The sequence below is a fragment of the Pan paniscus genome, chromosome 18 (assembly GCF_029289425.2).
Source record: "Pan paniscus chromosome 18, NHGRI_mPanPan1-v2.0_pri, whole genome shotgun sequence".
Lineage (NCBI taxonomy): Eukaryota > Metazoa > Chordata > Mammalia > Primates > Hominidae > Pan > Pan paniscus.
In genome coordinates, this window is record NC_073267.2 from 33,179,386 (window position 1) to 33,200,378 (window position 20,993).

Sequence of the window (20,993 nt, forward strand, 5' to 3'; positions counted from 1 at the left end):
CATTGTGAAACTTGGGAAACAACGCTTCCTTCCTTCAAAGTCAGTTCTGCTATTCATGTGGACCTAATGTCTCTAGGATCTTGTGCCCTCATTAGTGGCCTGGAAGGACGCCCAGACCTTCCAGTTCATCAGGGGTTGAAGTGGGCGATAGTTGTTCACCATCATCTTCTTCTCTTCACCAAGTGCAGAAAACAGGAGAGTACGAAATGCAGAGAGCTGGAATAAAGGGCAGCCAGGGTGAGCTTGGTATGAATGCAGGGTGAGCCAGCCCCCGGGTGTCCCTCAGGCCTTGTGTGGTCTCCTCCCATGCTGAATCAGGATGGCCCGAAATGACCAGTAAAGATGGTAGAAGTGATGGTGTGTGCAGGGCCAGGTTATAAAAGGCATTGCTGCTTCCGCCTTGGTCTTTAGGATCACTTGCTCTGGGGGGAAGCTGGTCACCATATTGGGAGGGTACTCAAGCAGCCCTGAGAAGAGGCCCACAGGGAGAGGAGCTGAGGCTCCCAGCCAACTGCCAGCGCCAACTTGCCATCCACTTGAGAGGGCCAACCTTGGAATGAATCCTCTAGCCCTAGTTGAGCTTTCAGATCGCTAGAGTCCCAGCTGACACTGGGCTACAATTCATGAAAGATGGTAAGCCAGAGCCACCCAAATTCACAACCCAAGGAAACTATGGGAGATAATAAATGATTGGTTTTTGTTGTCATTGTTGTTGTTGTTTGAGACAGTGTTTCACTCTTGTTTCCCAGGCTGGAGTGTCATTGGCAAGATCTCAGCTCGCTGCAACCTCCGCCTCCCAGGTTCAAGCGATTCTCCTGCCTTGGCCTCCCGAGTAGTTGGGATCACAGGCATGAGCCACCATGCCCGGCTAATTTTTTTTTTTTTTTTTGAGATGGAATTTTGCTCCTGTTGCCCAGACTGGAGTGCAATGGTGTGATCTTTGCTCACCGCAACCTCCGCCTCCTGGGTTCAAGGGATTCTCCTGCCTCAGCCTCCTGAGTAGCTGGGCTTACAGGCATGCGCCACCACGCCCGGCTAATTTTGTATTTTTAGTAGAGATGGGGTTTCTCCATGTTGGTCAGGCTGCTCTCAAACTCCTGACCTCAGGTTATCCACCTGCCTCAGCCTCCCAAAGTACTGGGATTATAGGCGTTAGCCACTGTGCTCAGCCTAATTTTGTATTTTTAGTAGAGACAGGGTTTCACCATGTTGGTCAGGCTGGTCTTGAACTCCTGACCTCAGGCGATCCACTCGCCTCGGCCCCCAAAGTGCTGGGATTACAGGCATGAGCTACTGCACCCGGCCCAAATGATTGTTTTCTAAAGCCACTATGTTTTGGAGCTATTTGTTACACAGCAATAGATAACTAACACCTATAATGTAAATGCTAAAGTAACATTTGAATTTACTTTTCACTCAAGGAACTAAAAGACTACTTTTTATGGCTGGATGTGGTGCCTCATGCCTGTAATCCCAGCACTTTGGGAGGCCAAGGTGGGTGAATCACCTGAGGTCAGGAGTTTGAGACCAGCCTGGCCAACATGGAGAAACCCTGTCTCTACTAAAAATACAAAATTAGCCAGGTGTGGTGGCGCATGCCTGTAATCCCAGCACTTTGGGAGGCCAGGTGTGGTGGCTCATGCCTGTAATCCCAGCACTTTGGGAGGCCGAGGTGGGTGAATCACCTGAAGTCAGGAGTTTGAGACCAGCCTGGCCAACATGGAGAAACCCCATCCCTACTAAAAATACAAAATTAGCCAGATGTGGTGGCTCATGCTTGTAATCCAGCTCCTCGGGAGGGTGAGGCAGGAGAAGCGCTTTAACCTGGGAGGTGGAGCTTGTGGTGAGCGAGATCACGCCATTGCACTCCAGCCTGGGCAACAAGAGGGAAACTCTGTCTCAAAAAAAAAATAAATAAAAAATAAAAAAAGACTTTTTATGTATTATCTCACTTGTTCACAGAATATACTTATGAACTCTGTGAGGCAACTCACGCATTTAATTAAATTCAGAAGTGAGATTATGTCTACATGCTGACAGCATACTGGGCCAGTTAGCCCTGCGTGATGATCCAGCGCCCCCTAGAATTGCGCGCGCATGGTGCACGTGGCCTCCTGGGCCATGACCACAGTGTGCTCATCCACATTTGTGGTCTGCACATTTGTTGACTGTCTCAGAAAGGCAGCCTTTCTCCTCCCCTGGAAAACTCCCCGCCTTCCAGGACATGTGCCTCCCTGGCTCCCCTGCTCAGGATAAGGGGCTCCTGCCCTGCATTTTTATATGACACCAGCCACCCTGGCTTAATACTATTGGCTTCGTTTCTACTTTCCTGCCAGACAGCAGTATTCTGAGACGAATGCCCTGTTCCTGTGCCGCCCCTCCACACCTGCCCCCCTCCCACCCTCTCTTGGTGGCACAGACCCAGAATGGGCACTTGTCACATATATGCTTGTTGAGTAGCATAAGGGCCTTGCTGACAAGGGGCCACCTTCAACAAAAGCCTTCCCCACGTCCAACAGCTCTGGTTTGGAGGTAGGCAGATATTCTGCATCCCACATCTCCACGTGCAAATGACATCATGCCATGATTTGTATATAAGGGAATATTTTCACAGGCCCAGGAGACTGAAAGACCCTCTAAGAGCTCACCTGGAGCCCTCGGAAAGAGATGAGCCAGAGATGCTAAGTCCTGCTGCGACTGCTGAGAAACGTCTGCCGGGCGGGGGCGGGGGCGGGGCATAGGCAGCATGCCTGTGGCTCTGAACTGCCTTGGACAGACAGAATTGCTATAGATTCTTACGATTTCCAGAAAAAAATGATAGTATAACTTTTATTTATTTTTTATTTTATTTTTTTGAGACAGTCTCACTCTGTCGCCCAGGTTGGAGTGCAGTGGTGCCATCTCAGCTCACTGCAACCTCCGCCTTCCAGGTTCAAGTGATTCTCCTACCTCAGCCTCCCAAGTAGCTGGCACTACAGGCACACGCCACCATGCCCGGCTAATTTTTGTATTTTTATTTATTTATTTATTTATTTGAGATGGAGTTTTGCTCTTGTTGTCCAGGCTGGAGTGCAGTGGTGCGATCTCGGCTCACTGCAGCCTCCACCTCCTGGCTTCAAGTTATTCTCTTGCCCCAGCTTCCCAAGTAGCTGATATTACAGGCGTGCACCACCACGCCTGGCTAATTTTGTAGATTTAGTAGAGACGGGGTTTCACCATGTTGGTCAGGCTGGTCTCGAACTCCTGGCCTCAAGTGATCTGCCTGTCTCAGCCTTCTGAAGTGCTAAAATTATAGGCATGAGCCATGACGCCCAGCCCAATAGTATAACTTTTAAAAATGTAAACAAGGATTATTAACTAATTTTCAAAAAAAAAAAAAAAGCAATGAAACTATTTAGATAAGAAAAAGGAGGCCGGGCTCGGTGGCTCATGCCTGGAATCCCAGCACTTTGGGAGGCCAAGGTGGGCAGATCACCTGAGTTCAAGACCAGCTTGGCCAACATGGTGAAACCCCGTCTCTACTAAAAATACAAAAATTAGCCAGGCGTGGTGATGGGTGCCTGTAATCCCAGCTACTCGAGAGGCTGAGGCAGGAGAATTGCTTGAACCCAGGAGGTGGAGGTAGTAGTGAGCTGAGATCGAGCCACTGCACTGCAGCCTGGGCGACAGAGCGAGACTCTGTCTCAAAAAAAAAAAAGGAAAGAAAAGAAAAAGGAAGAAAACAAAAACCATGCAGACCCATGACCCTGGGACAACTCCCATGGATGCCTTGTGTGTCTGTGTGTGATAGATTAGGGCGTTGCTCAGAACATGCTCGCTGTGATCACTGGAACCGCTGTCCAATCTCAACAAGCTCCTACTTCAATTGGAACTTTCTTCTTGTGTAAGAACACCCCAAATGCATGAAAGAATATATATAACTCCTCAAGGCTCTTATGCAGCATCTTAGTGACGCTGCCAAGCAAGAGAGACGCCTTCCATGAAGCGCCATCATGCCAGTTACGGGCATGGCTCACCTGGCTTGGGGCCACTTCAACGGGCTCCTTCTGGATGATCCAGGTGACCGACTCGGTCAGCGGCGGAGTGGTGAGCGAGCCCACATAGGTCCAGTAATCCCAGCAGGTGGGCAGCAGAGTGGAGGGGTCGAAGGGGCGCATGGCCGCCCGCGCGTCCTGAGAGACCGAGAAGCACAGGCCGTGTCAGTCCTCAGGCGGGACTAGGAGCTTCCATCTTGTCTCAGCACGGGAGGCCTTCATGGTGCTTGGAAGGAAGTGCTTTCCCCGAGATAAGGCCATGAGGCCACTGCTGTCACACTTGGAAGCAGTGATAAGAAAATGTGACCCTTCTATACAGAGCAAGGATTCCTGCCAACTTACATTGGTGGGAATTACATTACATTACACCAGCTTATGTTGGTGCTTACATTTTTCCTTTTGAAGTCATTTCTTGGGGCGCAGTAGCTCACCCCTGTAATCTCAGCACTTTGGGAGGCCGAGGTGGGTGGATCACTTGAGGTCAGGAGTTCAAGACCAGCCTGGTCAACATGATGAAACCCTGTCTCTACTAAAAATACAAAAATTATCCAGATGTGGTGGTGGGCGCCTGTAGTCCCAGCTACTCAGGAGGCTGAGGCAAGAGAATTGCTTGAGCCCAGGAGGCAGAGGTTGCAGTGAGCTGAGATCATGCCACTGCACTCCAGCCTGGGCAACAGAGTGAGACTCTGTCTCAAATAATAATAATAATAACAATAATAATAATAATAATAATAAATTAATAAATAATAAAAAATAAAAAAGCCATTTCTTTTAGCATACCTTGGCTGCAAAAAATATTACTTTTTATTGTGATAAAATATACATAACATAAAATTTACCATCTTAACCTTTTTTTTTTTTTTTGAGATGCAGTTTTGCTCTTGTTGCCCAGGCTGGGGTGCAATGGTGCGATCTTGGCTCACTGCAACCCTTCGCCTCCCAGGCTCAAGTGATTCTCCTGCCTCAACCTCCTGAGTAGCTGGGATTACAGGCACCCGCCACCACACCTGCTAATTTTGTATTTTTAGTAGAGACGGAGTTTCTTCATGTTGGTCAGGCTGGTTTTGAACTCCCAATCTCAGGTGATTCACCTGCCTCAGCCTCCCACAGCGCTGGGATGAGAGGCATGAGCCACCATGCCCGGCCCATCTTAACAATTTTTAAGTGTAAAGTTTCATGGTGTTAAATGCAGTCACATTGTGGTGCAACCATCTCCACCATCCGTCTCCAGAACTTTTCCATCATCCCAAACTCAAATTCTGTCCTGACCCCACTAAACACTATGTCCAGCTTCCTCCCCCAGGCCTGGCACCCACCATTCTGCTTCCATCTCTCTGAATCTGAGGACTCTGGGGACCTGATGTGGGTGGGATCCTGTGGTTTTTGTCTTTTGTATCTGGCTTATTTCACTGGGCATAATGGCCTTCAGGTTTATCCACATTGGAGCATGTGTCAGGAGTCCCTGCATTGTTGGGTTTTTTGGTTTTTTTTTTCTGAGACGGAGTCTGGCTGTGTCACCCAGGCTGGAGTGCAGTGGTGTGATCTCGGCTCACTGCAAGCTCCGCCTCCTGGAGTTCAAGACCAGCTTGAACTCCTGGGTTCATGCCATTCTCCTGCCTCAGCCTCCCCAGTAGCTGGGACTATAGGCACCCGCCACCACGCTCGGCAAATTTTTTGTATTTTTAGTAGAGACGGGGTTTCACCATGTTAGACAGGATGGTCTCGATCTCCTGACCTCGTGATCCGCCCACCTCAGCCTCCCAAAATGTTGGGATTACAGGCATGAGCCACCGTGCCTGGCTTGCCTGGAGACATTTCTACTGCTACCTTACCGATCAGGGTATCCAGTATCTCCGTGATTACCTTCATCTGTCCCTGGAAACTGTGCCTGCCACCCTACGCTGCAGCCGTCCAGGGACTGGCAGGCCTCGGCCTAAAGGTCTGGAGGGTGGGCGACCTGCAAGACTCACAGGAGGGGAAGCCGACAGACATACCTACAGACGGAGTGCTGTGCCCCTGGTGCCGACAAGAAAGCCGAGGCTCAGGCTGGGTCAGCAACCGAATTCCAGTTTAGAGGCAGATTTGGTCGTGGACATGGCCAACCACCTCAGTAAAATTAGAGAGGATTATTTTGCATTGAATACACTCACAGCCAAAAAACAAAACAAAAAAAGAGTCAGGGTCTTACTTTGTCAACTAGGCAGGAGTGCAATGATGCCATCATAGCTCACTGCAGTCTCTAATTCCTGGGCTCAAGCGATCCCCCCGCGTCAGTCTCCCAAGTAGCTAGGACACCATACCAGGGTTTAAAATTAATTGTTTGTAGCCAGGGGGTCTTGCCATCTTGCCCAAGCTGTTCTCCAACTCCTGGGCTCCAGTGATCCTCCTGCCTTGGCCTCTCAAAATATTGGGATTACAGGCATAAGCCACTGTGCCCAGCCAGCTCTTTTGGATATATACCCAGAAGTGTGTGATTGCTGAATCATAGAGTAGTTCTATTTATAACTTTTTATTTTTTTTATTTTTTTGAGGCAGAGTCTCACTCTGTCTTCCAGGCTGGAGTGCCGTGGCATGATCTCGGCTCATGGTGGTTGGGCCTGGCCGCAACACAGCCCTCATCAGCGTCCCATGCCAACCAAGCACAACTCTGCACCTGTCCCTGGCCAGCACTGTGGGACAAGAGTCCAGTCCAAAGTGACAGAGTCCCTGTCTGCAAGGAAGATGGCCTCCCTGCTCAGCCACATCACATCACCTTGACTTTGCTGGGCCCTGGCCTTCCAAGGTGGAAGCTGGCAACCTAGATGCCTTGGGCTTGTCTCCTAACATCAAGCAGTGAGGGTCAGGGTCAAGAGAGGCGGCTGAGCTACCAGAAGGAAGCCCAGGAGTGTCCACGCCGGCAGACACATGCATCAGTTCTGTGCACACATGTTCACGTTTATAATTATCCAGTTAATTAAAAAAAAAAACAGCATTATAGGCTGGGCGCAGTGGCTCATGCCTGTAATCGCAGCACTTTGGGAGGCCAAGGCAGGCAGATCACCTGAAGTCAGGAGTTCAAGACCAGCCTGACCAACATGGCGAAACCCCGTCTCTACTAAAAATACAAAAATTAGCCAGGCATGGTGGCAGGTGCCTGTCATCCCAGCTACTCGGGAGACTGAGACACAAGAATTGCTTTAGCACAGGAGGCAGAGGTTGCAGTGAGCCAAGACTGCACCATTGCACTCCAGTCTGGGCAACAGAGAGAGACTCGGTCTCAAACAACAACAACAGCAACAAAACCCACAGCATTATTGTGATAGAATTCACATACCATGCAACTCTCCCATCTAAAGTGTACAACCTGGTTGGGCGCGATGAATCATGCCTGTAATCCCAGCACTTTGGGAGGCCGATGTGGGAGGACTGCTTGAGGCCAGGAGTTTGAGACCAGCCTAAGCAACATAACAAGAATCTGACTCTACAAAAAATACAAAAACATGCCTGTGGTCCCAGGTAGTTGGGAGGTTGAGGTGGGAGGATGGCTTGAGCCCCGGAGGTTGAGGCTGCAGCGAGCTGTGATCATACCACTGCACTCTAGCCTGGGTGACAGAGTGAGATCCTTTCTTAAAATAAGTAAATAGGCCGGGCACGGTGGCTCATGCCTGTAATCCCAGCACTTTGGGAGGCCAAGGCGGGTGGATCACCTGAGGTCGGGATTTCGAGACCAGCCTGACCAACATGGCGAAACCGCGTCTCTACTAAAAATACAAAATTAGCCAGGCATGGTGGTGCATGCCTATAATCCCAGCTACTCGGGAGGCTGAGGCAGGAGAATCGCTTGAACCTGGGAGGCAGAGGTTGCAGTGAGCTGAGATCATGCCATTGCACTCCAGCCTGGGCAACAAGAGTGAAACTCCATCTCAAAAAAAAAAAAAAAAAAACCCAGAAAAAGTAAATAAAAATTGAAGTGTACAATTCTATGGTTTTGGGTATATTCACAGTTGTGCAGCCATCCCAAGTCAATTTTAGAACATTTTCAGCACCTCAAGGAGGAAGCTTGGTACTTTTTAGCTCTTGCCCCCACCCCCGCCGTGCTGCTTCTGTCTCTGTGGGTTTCATAGGAACTGAGTCATATAACATGTGGAACATTTGTGTCTTGCGTCTGTCACTTAGTACGGTGCTTTTGAGGCTCACCCACACCGCAGCGTGAGTTAGAGCTGTGTCCTTTCTGATTGCCAAGTAATATCTCATTGCATGGTCTAGCTGGGTTGACATCCCATTGCACACTCTAGCTGGGCTGTGAAGGAGCAGGCTGCTTGTGCACATGGGTAACGGATGTACAGTGAGACGTCAGTCTGTGCACATGGGTAACAGGTGGGTGCACCGTGAGGTGTTGGTCTATGCACATGGGTAACAGGCGGGTGTGCAGTGAGACGTCAGTCTGTGCACATGGGTAACAGGTGGGTGCACAGTGAGGTGTTAGTCTATGCACATGGGTGACAGGCGGGTGTGCAGTGAGATGTCAGTCTGGTGCGCGTGGGTAACAGGCGGGTGTGCAGTGAGACGTCAGTCTGTGCACATGGGTAACAGGTGGGTGCACAGTCAGGTGTTAGTCTATGCACATGGGTAACAGGCGGGTGTGCAGTGAGATGTCAGTCTGGTGCGCGTGGGTAACAGGCAGGTGTGCAGTGAGGCGTCAGTCTGGTGCACGTGGGTAATAAGTGGGTGTGCAGTGAGGCGTCAGTCTGTACACGTGGGTAACAGGTGGGTGTGCAGTGAGGCGTCAGTCTGGTGCACGTGGGTAACAGGCGGGTGTGCAGTGAGATGTCGGCCTGTGCACGTGGGTAACAGGCGGGTGTGCAGTGAGACGTTGGTCTGTGCACATGGGTAACAGGCAGGTGTGCAGTGAAATGTCCTCTCCTCCTGCCGGCCACACGTCCCCGCTCCCAGGGCACAGATGTGCCAGTCACTTTCTGAGCAACTACTTCAAATCTTCAGAACAACCCTTCAAGAAGTATTTCTAGTTTACTGATGAAGACAGACAGACAGATATAAACAACTTGCCCAAAGCCACATTGGCAGTCAGGGCCACTGAGGTCTGGCCCGTTCCAAGGTGCGGGCTCTTCTCTCCCTCCCCAGGACTGCAGGAATCAGTCGGGGGAGCGGCAGGCCCCAGCCATTCCACTGCATGCAGGTTTCCTGCCAATTAAGCTTTCCAGCCTTGGGCTGAGAAGAGGATGCCTGTGTGTTGCCTCATCATCCCCAGGAGTTCCTGTCCTGTCTCTAAGATGCATGAGGGCTGGAGCAGCCATGTGGTTACAGAAAGCTGCTCCCCCTCAGGGCCCCCAAAGGAAGTCAGGGCCCTTCCTTTATGCATGTGGTGAGCCCCAGGCAGCTAGAATGGGACACCGGTGAGCACACCAATGAGGCTGAAGACCATCACATCCATTATCTGAGCACGGATGGCCCAGCTACCTGTGGAAAGCACCACAAGCCTTTGCTGGCGGAAGTGGGTTGGTGACTTGTTCCACTTTTCTCTTATTTATTTATTTATTTTGAGACGGAGTTTCGCTCTTGTTGCCCAGGCTGGAGTGCAATGGCACGATCTCGGCTCACCACAACCTCCACCTCCCGGGTTCAAGCGATTCTCCTGCCTTAGCCTCCCTAGCAGCTGGGATTACACGCATGCACCATCACGCCTGGCTAATTTTGTATTTTTAATAGAGATGGGGTTTCTCTATGTTGGTCAGGCTCGTCTCAAACTCCTGACCTCAGGTAATCCACCCGCCTCAGCCTCCCAAAGTGCTGGGATTATAGGCGTGAGCCACCGCTCTATTCCTGGTTTTGTCTTCTTTCTCTTAAACAGGACCCCACATTTTATGAGCGTCAAGCCCCACCCAGCCTAACTCCACCCTTGGTTTGTCCTCTTAGAGTCTCAGTTTCCCCAGGTGTGCGACAGGCAGTGTGGTGGCTGTAATGGGCTTCCATCAGTGCCTGCCACATGGGCGTGGGGCTCAGTAGGTGCTGCCACTGCTGCTGCCAAAGCTAGAAGAGCCCCCACAGGGCATAGAGCCATTCCCTGGATCCCCTGGACCTGGTGGGCTGTTTCCAACTCCACAAGGCAGCCAATTCCCCTGTAGCCCTGACTCTTGCGAAGGCAGGGAGGAGGGGGGGCCCCAGCAGCCTGAGGAGCTTGCAGCTTGTCCAGACATGGAGGGTGGGGACCCTCTGTGGGCAGTTTTTGCCAAAACTTCTGGCTATGGTGAGAGGGTCAAAGGCAAAGCCTTGAGGTCTCCATTTTGGGATTGTCTGCCCAGGGTCACCGGGGCCACACTGGGGCTGTGCCTGCGTGCTGGGAGCTGAGTGCATAGTGACAGGTCAGCACTGGTAGGGGCCTGTGCAGATGGGACGGCGCTGGGGGTGGGGGTGGGGGTCCGGGCTTCCAGGCAGCGCCTAATGTGGTTTTGGTTATAGACACTGCCTGTGTTTCCCTCTAAGCTGCTGAAAAGCTCAGAAATGTGCAGCAGGGCCTGGAGCTCAGCCTGGGTTCTGACTGCATGTGGGAGGTGGGCGCTGGGACGACTGGGAGTTCAGGCTGCGTGGACCCACTTCCTGGGTTTAAAAACGGGCTCTTCACCTGCCACCTGTGTGCCCGGGCAAGGCCTTCTCTGCCTCTCTGAGCTTTGGTTTCCCTGTGTGTGCAAGACAGATGAATCACAGGCCCTGCCCCGTGGAGTGATTGGAAGATTCAGTGTGATAATTTATATGGAGGGCTGTCGCTTCTTTGAACCCTTCCCACCGAGGTGTGGGGTGATGTCGCCTTGCCCTGAGCCTGGGCAGGTGCTCCTGGCGGGAGTGGTGAACAGGATGCCGCAGGAGCAGTGCCTTGTGACTCTGGAAGCCAGGGCAGAAAAGACATCGTGTCCATCTGGCTCTTTCTGGAAATGCACCCTTGGAGCCCTGAGCACTGCATAGAAGCCAGCTGGGTCCCCAGGGAATGACCGTGGCAGGCATTCCTGGAGGGTCTCTGCCGAGTCAGTCCCACATCAGGGCCCGGACCAGCCTGGAACTAGGAGAGATGATGGGGACTACGTGACTCTGGTCTTTCCTGCCCTAGTTCAGGACAGCTTGTTCCTTAACTGGAGGAAACCAGGAAAGCAGCCCAGAAGCTGCAGGTGAGCCCATCCCTGGGTGAGGACTGCTGAGTCCGCGGGGGTGAGAGGCAGAGCTGGGATTTGAAGCCAAGGCCATCTGCCCTTGAGCCTGAGGCCACCACGGCCCCGTCCTGCCCTGCACTGCCCACCAATCAGGAGTTAGATTCAACCACACTTCTAGCATTTTCCATCAGAAGGCCATCATTCTAAAGTTTCATGGACTCCCAAAAGGTAATAGCTCTCTCTGGGAATCAGCTGACTGAAAGCACCCGCAGCAACAAAAAGCGACTTTAACCTTAGTGATTGGGCTGGTGGATTTTCGTTTCGTGACAGGCAGGAGCAGCCTGTGCATTCCACAGCAGACGTGTGTGTGTGAGTGTTGGCCACAGCTGGGCCTTAAACTCAACTGCACATTTCACCAAGAACCAGACATGCTCCTTATTCCATTACATGGTGAGAATGCTGCTCTAGTGTGGATTTTTTTTTTTTTTGGAGACGGATTCTTGAGCTGTCACCCAGACTGGAGTGCAGTGGCATGATCTCGGCTCACTGCAACCTCCATCTCCTGGGTTCAAGCGATTCTCCTGCCTCAGCCTCCTGAGTAGCTGGGATTACAGGAGTGTGCCACCACACCCAGCTAATTTTTGTATTTTTAGTAGAGATGGGGTTTTGCCATGTTGGCCAGGCTGGTCTTGAACTCCTGACCTCAGGTGATCTACCCACCTCGGCCTCCCTAAGTGCTGGGATTACAGGTGTGAGCCACCACGCCCGGGCTACTGGGGATGTTTAACATCTCCATTTCACAGGCGAGGAAGCTGAGGCTCAGAGGTGCGCAGCTCAGGAGTGGTGGATCAGGGCTCTGGACCCAGGAGTCCAACTGTGGGGCTCTCTGATACACTGTGCTATGGAAGAAGCTCCCAGAAGTCCTAGGCTAGGAGCCTCTAGGCGAGAGGGTTGTTCAAGTCTCTTCCCATTCCCTGACCCATGAAGCATAGACTCTTGCCCCCAAGGCTGGGTCTTTTACCTCCTAAGGTCTTTTTTTTTTTTTTTTTTTTGAGATGAGTCTCGCTGTGTCACTCAGCCTGGAGTGCAGTGGCAAAATCTCAGCTCACTGCAACCTCCATCTCCCAGATTCAAGCACTTCTCCTGCCTCAGCCTCCCGAGTAGCTGGGATTACAGGCACTCGCCACCATGCCTGGCTAATTTTTGTAGTTTTAGTAGAGATAGGCTTTCACCATGTTGGCCAGGCTGGTCTTGAACTCCTGACCTAAGGTGGTCTGCCTGCTTTGGCCTCCCAAAGTGTTAGGATTACAGGCTTGAGCCACCGCACTCAGCCTCTTAAGGTTTTTTAATTTCTCAAAGGTCTAACTCGGCCAGGTGCGGTGGTTCACGCCTGTAATCCCAGCAATTTGGGAGGCCAAGGTGGGCGGATCACTTGAGGTCAGGAGTTTGAGATCAGCCTGGCCAACATGGTGAAACCCCGTCTCTACTAAAAATACAAAAATTAGCCAGGCATGGTGGTGGGTGCCGGTACTTCCAGCTACTCAGGAGGTTGAGGCAGGAGAATCAATTGAACCTGGAAGGCGGAGGTTGCAGTGAGCCGAGGTCGCGCCATTGCACTCCAGCCTGGGCAACAGAGCGAGATTCTATCTCAAAAAAAAAAAAAAAAAAAAAAAAAAAGAGTCTAACTCTTTATTTTCAGCTGAGGGGATGAGCCCAGAGATCAGCATCAGGACCAGAGCTCAGTCCGCGGTGGCACTTCCCTGTCCCGGGCATCATTCCTCCCCTGTGGTTTGCCTAGAAAATTCTGACGTACCCCATGGGGAAGAAATGCTCCAGAACCTTCCCCAGGAGGAAAACAGCCCTTGGGTAAAGGGTCCTTCACAGCCAGCTCTTTTCTTTCCCACCAAGAGGTGGGACCACCTGGTGTGGGAGGTGGAGGCTGGCTGGGAAAACAACCCCTCCCCAGGTTTCCTCTGGCTGTGGAGCCGCGCGGAGGAAGAGGATGGGGCGTCAGAGCTCTCAGAACCGTGGCCTTGTGAAGTTTCTGAGCAGGCAGATGGGGCGGCGGGGGGTGATCTGGTCCCAGTCCCAGGAGGCTGCCCCGAAGCCAGCATCAAGGCGAAGGCCACGTACAGATCAAACGGCTCCTTGAACCGCGAGGAAGGGCTCGCCCCAGCTCCATCTGGACCAGCCCGCACCATTGTTAACACAGGTTGAAGCCTCATCCGTCCGCACATCTGAGGCTTGCGTTGACTCCTTCTGCCCTGGAATTCTTTTGTTTGCTGCTGAATAAATAAACTACATTTCTTTGGAATTTCTCCTTCTCCCTCAAAGCCTTTTCTCAGCTGATCTTGGGGAAAGGCCACACTCTTGTCCCCGCCATCTTTTCGAGCTGTGCTGGATGCAGGGAAGCGTATGGAGAGCTGGGCGCTGGATGCAGGGAAGCGTGTGGAGAGCTGGGCCGGAGAGCCGCGGTTTGGGCAGGTTTCTCTCTGCCCTTGGGCTTGGGGTCGGACAGGGACTGTTCAAGGAGATGCTGGGTGGTACATGAGTCAACATTCTTAAATGTTATTAGTTAGGGATTTGAGGTTTTTGTTTCAATCTGTTTTAAAACAAACTTTATCATTAGTGAATATCATCACCCAGGACAAGGCTAAAAATTTTTCGAGCTAATCAATTTAAAGAAAAATATTAAGTAGGCTGGGCGCGGTGATTCACGCCTGTAATCCCAGCACCTTGGGAGGCCAAGGCGGGCGGATCACCTGAAGTCCGCAGTTTGAGACCAGCCTGGCCAACATGGTGAAACCCCGTCTCTACTAAAAATACAAAAATTAGCTGGGTGTGGTGGCGCACACCTATTGTCCCAACTGCATGGGAGGCTGAGGCAAGAGAATTGCTTGAACCCGGGAGGCGGAGGTTGCAGTGAGCCGAGATCGCGCCACTGCATTCCAGCCTGAGTGACAGAGGGAGACTCCTCGAAAAAATAAAAAAGAAAAGAAAAATATTCAGTAGAAAGTTGTCCCATTGGCAGGCAGATATGTCAGTCTTCAGGATCTTGCCTGCATGACTGAATTTTGGGAACTTCCATTGAGCCCAACACCCTTATTTTATGGAGGAGGAAACAGGGTCCCAGAGCAGTGGTGACGCATTCAAAGTCAGAGAGAGCTAGCTGTGGACACACGAGCATCAACCCTGCGGAATCCTGTTTCCAGAACTGGAATCACAGTGCCTCGGCGGGGCTCTTTCCACTATGAGATTTCTTTTTCCTTGCAAATGAATCGCTGCACTAAACAATTTTGCTTGTCAAATTATGCTGATTTCTTTCTTTTCTTTTTTTTTTTTTGAGATAGGATTTCACTCTTGTCACCCAGGCTGGAGTGCAACAGCGCGATCTCAGCTCACTGCAACCTCCACCTCTGGGTTCAAACGATTCTCCTGCCTCAGCCTCCCGAGTAGCTGGGATTGCAGGCATGTGCCACGACACCCTGCTAATTTTGTATTTTTAGTGGAGGCGGGATTTCTCCATGTTGGTCAGGCTGGTCTCGAACTCCCGACCTCAGGTGATCCACCTGCCTCAGCCTCCCAAAGTGCTGGGATCACAGGCGTGAGCCTCCGCGCCCGGCCTGCTGATTTCAAATATGCAGCTTACCTTATGTTTTACTTCCAGCAAGATGTCCACCAGCCTCTGCAGCATCTGATGATGGGCCCCGAGCTGCGTGGCAGACACACAAGGGGTTACCTGAAAAGGCAGTGGGTGGCGGGGGGAAGCTCACTCCACTGTAAATACACTATGTTTTAAAAGCAATCCTAGGCCAGGCACGGTGGCTCACGCCTGTGATCCCAGCACTTTGGGAGGCCGAGGTGGGCAGATATCTAAGGTCAGGAGTTTGAAACCAGCCTGGCCAATATGGTGAAACCCTGTCTCTACTAAAAATACAAAAATTAGCTGGGTGTGGTGGCACACTCCTATAGTCCCAGCTACTAGGGAGGCTGAGGCAGGAGAATCACTTGAACCCAGGAGGTGGAGGTTGCAATGAGCCGAGACCACGCCACTGCACTCCAGCCTGTGTGACACAGCGAGTTCTGTCTCAAAAAAAAAAAAGCAATCCTAATGATGGATCACCACTTTCTTCATTAGATCTACACCCCAGCAAGTGATTACCTTTAAAAACACGCCTATCACAGAAAGCATTCTCTCCCACAACAGCTTCCTTGTAATTTTGGTATTTCACAGAATTCCAGTGAACTAAATGCAGCTGAAACACAATGGAAAGAGAACTTAAATTGATCAGCAAGAAATAAGACAGTCACTTCCCCTTCTGAATGGCTGACCTGTGTCCACTTAATCATAATGAAATGGCCAGGTGCAGTGGCTCACACCTGTAATCCCAGCACCTTGGGAGGCCGAGGCGGGTGGATCACGAGGTCAGGAGATCAAGACCATCCTGGCTAACATGGTGAAACCCCGTCTCTACTAAAAATACAAAAAAAAAAAAAAATTAGCCAGGCATGGTGGCGGGCGCCTGTAGTCCCAGCTACTCAGGAGGCTGAGGCAGGAGAATGGCATGAACCCAGGAGGTAGAGCTTGCAGTGAGCTGAGATTGTGCCTCTGCACTCCAGCTTGGGTGACAGAGCGAGACTCCGTCTCAAAAAAAAAAAAAAAAAAGATCTAAGTTGTTGCAGCCAGATGTGTAAGATCCCAGCACCAGCAGCACCTCTGAGCTCCCAGGCACTTGACGAAGCCATGGGAAGGAAGAGCCTGTCTTCCTGGTGGTGGGAAAAAGGAGAGGATCATGTTAACCTCATCCAATAGAAATGGGTGGTTTCATTATTTTCTACTTCCTAGTTATCCTTGGACAAGGATTACCAGAAAAAACTCAGGCCTCAGCTGGGCGTGGTGGCTCACGCCTGTAATCCCAGCACTCTGGGAGGCTGAGGCGAGTGGATCACGAGGACAGGAGTTCAGGACCAGCCTGGCCAAGATGGTGAAACCCCGTCTCTACTAAAACTACAAAAATTAGCTGGGCGCGGTGGCAGGTGCCTGTAATCTCAGCTACTCAGGAGGCTGAGGCAGGAGAATCACTTGAACCTGGGCAGCAGAGGTTGCAGTGAGCCAAGATCGCGAGATCGTGCGATCATGCCACTGCACTCCAGCCTGGGGAACAGAGTGATACTCAGTCTCAAAAATAAATAAATAAATAAAATATCTGTTCATCAAAAACAAAGTTGCAGATAGAGATACTAAAATAAAAGGCATGTTGTTAAATGAAAGGAAGCACACAGAAGCCATTGTTGCGCTCATTCTTGGAACTATTTATAAATATGTGTATGATGATGACAATAGATATCACTCCCTATTTATAAAATGTCCGGAGGTCACCTCTGGGTGTGCGATTACAAGCAATTTTCATTTTTTGGTTTGGGTGCACTCTAGTTCCACATTAACTGCAGCATTACTTTCATAACAACAACAAGTTCAAAAAACAGAAAGAGTCCTCAACTTGAAAAAGCATCAAGAAGTCAGGTGAGTGGGTGAGCAGAGGTGTGATAAAGTGAATATGGCAAAAATGATCATCACAGGACTGAGACGTCAAACTCACAGATTCTTCTCGTTCATTTCTTTTCATTTTTTCGTATGTTGCAAAAATTTCATAATAAAATATTTGGGGAAATCTATAAGGCATCACTTATCACCCAAAAAAACTACAAAAACCAATTCCCAGCATTGATCCGCACTCATTTTCTCTACTGACTCCCACTTTGGAATGTTGAAAATAAGACTGCTTTAAGAAGATGATCTTGGCCGGGTGCAGTGGCTCACGCCTGTTATCCTAGCATTTTGGGAAGCTGAGGTGGGTGGATCACTTGAGGTCAGGAGTTCGAGACCAGCCTGGCCAACATGGCGAAACCACATCTCTACTAAAAATACAAAAATTAGCAGGGCCTGGTGGCACGCACCTGTAATCCCAGCTACTCGGAAGGCTGAGGCAGGAGAATCGCTTGAGCCTGGGAGATGGAGGTTGTGGTGAGCCAAGATTGCACCAATGCACTCCAGTCTGGGTGACAGAGTGAACCCTGTTTCAAAAAAACAGAAAACAAACAAACAAAAGAAGATGATCTCTATTGCAAAGATGTTCAGCTTCTCAGCAGAGGGCCTTGTGGATTTGCTAGTCCCTACAGCTGCAAGCACACAGCTGAGTGAAGCGTGGCAAAGAGCTCAAGCTCTGACTTTGAATCCCAGCTGTCTGGCTTTGGCAAGTTCCGTAACCATTCAGAACCTGTCTCTTCTTCCGTTAAATGAGAGAACTTACAGTGCCTTCTTCGTAGGAGAGGGGTGTGACTAAACAGGTGGGGCGGCCGACGGTTCTGGTTTGAGCACTGACAGTCCCAGGCCCCAGGAAATCCTTCACATCTGAGCAGCGGGCATGGCTTGTTCACCCCACACCATAGAGCCGGAGACATAGAAAGCGTCCAGATATGTGCTGTTAGGCCACGTCTACAAACCTCTGCGGGGTACACGTGGCCGTCCACTGTGTGCTCTGAGCCCCCCTCATTCACTGCTCCCCAGTGGAAGTGAAATTGCTTCAGTCTGTAGTGGTTTTCCAAGGGCCCACCACTAATTCCTGGAAATAAAGGCAGCGAGACGTGTGTGTCATTTTGTCTGTTTGTTGAGCTGTGGTGTTACCTGAGGCATTGTCTACATTAGGGTTATATGAGTTCACTCGCAAGGGGTTGCTGTATGGTTGAAGTGACAAGCCAAAGGTGGGCTCCGTGAAATGTGGGCTCTGTCTGTCCCATTCACTCTGCCCCCCGCCAGCCCAGCGCCTGCCCAGAGGTTCACAGTAAATGTGGAATGAAGGCAGGGTCCCAGTGCTGCCACTGGGTGGTGGTGAGGGCCTCATCTCCCTGCAGGCAGAAATCGGTAAAGAAAGTTTCTGAGATGCCTGCCTGTCCTATAAGATTTCCAGACTTTAATTTAAAAAAAAAGATGTCTTCCAAATATTTTTTAAAAGCAGCTTAAATCCTATCACCAAATAACATTATAAAATAACACAATGAGCAAAGTTTTTGTTTTGTTTTGTTTTGTTTTAAGACAGAATCTTACTCTATCGCCCAGGCTGGAGTACAATGGCATGATCTCAGCTCACTGCAACCTCCACCTCTGGGTTCTAGTGATTCTCCTGCCCCAGCCTCCTGAGTAGCTGGGATTACAGGCATGTGCCACCAGGCCAAGCCAATTTTTGTATTTTAAGTAGAGACGGGGTTTCACCATGTTGGCCAGGCTGGTCTCAAACTCCTGATCTCAGGTGATCCACTCGCCTCTGCCTCCCAAGGTGCTGGGATGACAGGTGTGAGCCACCGCTCCTGGGTGAGCAAGGTTTTTAAATAAGCAGACCCTGAGCTATAGCATCAGTCCTGATCTCTGGCAGTCCCTGCTTAATCTAGGCCCACCACAGGGCCAGCTTTTATTGGAACACTCCTTCCGTCCTAAGTCACCCTAAACACTCACCTTGGAGTCAGCGCTCTCCACCTGCAGGCCTTGGGGTGCCCCTCTCCATGGCACAGTGCCAGGTGCAGCCTCCCAGGAGCTTCCTTCTCCTGACACGTGGGGCTCAGCCATAAGCATCGCTCACTGAGGCCTCTGGCTCTGCCTCACAGAGTCATGGCTGCCATCCCCAGGTCCAGGTAGTGCTGGGAGTCTGCCTTTTAATGAGCTCCCCGGGGGTTCTGATGTGGGTGGCTTCTCCTGTGTCTAAGCACTTTGTCACTAACAGATTTCCATCAACAGCTGCTACAAATGTGGTACCTATTCCACACGTTTTCATTGAAAGGAGCACAGTGTGCTCCTGGGATGGCTGGGCAAGGCTGGAAGGCGCCAGCAGAACTGGAGCACTGATCACGAATTCACGGTGGCCCGAGTGCCTCCCGTAGCTGTGGAGGAGCCTCGTGTCACCCGCCTTGCTCATGTCACCTCCCGCTGTGGCAAAAGCCAGGAAAGCACTGAGCGCATGACGAATGCCTTGGGGAGCTTGACACTGCTGACTCCTGGTGGTTTCCTGACACCAAAAGTACTTGGGCTGGGCGTGGTGGCTCACACCTGTAGTCCTAGCACTTTGGGAGGCCGAGACAGGCGGATCACTTGAGGTCAGGAGTTAGAGACCAGCCTGGCCAACGTGGTGAAACCCATCTCTACTAAAAATAAAAAAATTAGCTGAGTGTGGTGGCGGGCGCCTGTACTCCCAGCTACTCAGGAGGCTGAGGCAGGAGAATTGCTTGAACCTGGGAGGTGGAGGTTGCAGTGAGCTGAGAACGTGCCACTGCACTCCAGCCTGGGCAATATAGTAAGACTCTGTCTCAAAAACAAAAACAAAAAAGAATTACCTGGGGAGTTTTTCAAAAATGCTAGTGCCCAGGCCCTACTCCAGACCAATTAATTCCCAGTCTCTGGGTGTGGGGACCAGACTTCTGAAATCTCAAAAGCTTCCTGGGTAATGCCAGAATGAAGATAGAATGAAGAGCCATGTATTTAGCATCAGATGATAGCGGTATTGAGAAGTAGCATTAACTTTGGGATCCTGAGGCAGGCAGGATCATTTGAGGTTCAAGACCAGCCTGATCAACGTGGTGAAACCCTGTTTCTACTAAAAATACAAAAAAAAAATTAGTCAGGCATGCTTGCATGTGCCTGTAGTCCCAGCTACTCGGGAGGCTGAGGCAGGAGAATCACTTGAGCCAGGGAGGCAGAGGTTGCAGTGAGCCAAGATCACGCCATTGCACTCCAGCCTGGGCAACAGAGCAAGACTCTGTATCAAAAAAAAAAAAAAAAAAAGTGACGTTAAGAAAAAGTCTTTCTCCAAGACCTCTGATGCCAACGCCTGCCTGGCTTTCTGCATTAACTCCTAAACGGCTCCTGATAGGTTTACCCACACCTGAGTTTGTCACTCTTTTGTAGATGGACAAGGGGTCAGCCTAACTTCATGGTAGTGTTCTGTCTTCCATCATGCCTGCTCTTCACTTCCTTCTCCTCCCTGTTGACCCAGTTGCTGAGGATTGAAGGGTATCCTAGCACTCTAGACAGTTAGGCCCAGGTGGAGTTTGAGGCTAGAGCTGGGTTGGGGGCACAGAGCAGGGCCCTGGGAGGACCAGCACATGACTGGTAGAACAAGCTGGAGGCCCAGTTTCTCGAACAGAATCTGCATTGGGTGAAGTTCCTGTTGTGCCACATCCCTGTTGACTCCAACACTGTGTCCAAGAAACTGGAGAAGAGACCTAAACATGCAAAGGAGACAGAGACATAGAGTTTATTAGAGAGTTACAGACAGGGCAGTCCAGGAACAGTGGGCTGGACAGGAAAACCACTGCCGTTTGTAAAAAGCATTCAGTTTATTTAGCCATGAAACTGCCTTTGCAAAATTATAACTAAGGAAATTCTAACAGTGAAAGAAATCAGACCTAACCAACTCCATTTTGCTTATAACCTTTAAGCTGTCCTTGTTCATTCCTGGGCATAGGCTGAACAAACTTTGGGAAGGAACTCCGTTCATGGTTTGACTGTGAAACAAAATTGATAACAGCCCTTTCCCAAAAAGGCCTCCTTGCCTGGGGACCAGTCTGCCTATGCAGGACTAACAAATTCGTTACAAGATTAGAAATTACAGTTTAGGGGTTGTGCAGCCTGTAGCTCCGAGAGTCTGAACCTCCCCAAATTGCTCCTGGAAATAACATCACTATTGTAAAACCTAAGGTCAGTGTTTGAGATATTTTGCAGACCCTGCACTCGATGGATCTGCTGACACCTTCCAGACCAGTAATCTGGCTC

The 20,993-nt window shown here is 50.6% G+C and overlaps 1 protein-coding gene across 1 annotated transcript; it reads right to left on the reverse strand.

Annotated features, from left to right (window-relative positions):
• On the reverse strand, nucleotides 1–5,807 carry LOC117976222 (carbonic anhydrase 5A, mitochondrial-like). Its single transcript, XM_034940089.3, has 2 exons — nucleotides 4,017–5,807; nucleotides 1–216 (listed from the first exon to the last, which is right to left on the reverse strand). Exons 1-2 carry the CDS (start codon nucleotides 4,155–4,157, stop codon nucleotides 73–75), a joined length of 285 nt encoding a protein of 94 aa, XP_034795980.1. The 5' UTR covers nucleotides 4,158–5,807; the 3' UTR covers nucleotides 1–72.
• Between the last annotated feature and the right edge of the window lie 15,186 nt (nucleotides 5,808–20,993).

Coding starts and splice junctions, on each gene's coding strand:
- LOC117976222 (XM_034940089.3), bottom strand. CDS start 4,157: ATGCGCCCCTTCGACCCCTCCACTCTGCTGCCCACCTGCTGGGATTAC. Junction 217..4,016: donor TTGAAGTGGCCCCAAGCCAG/GTGAGCCATGCC, acceptor CCTTTATTCCAG/CTCTCTGCATTTCGTACTCT.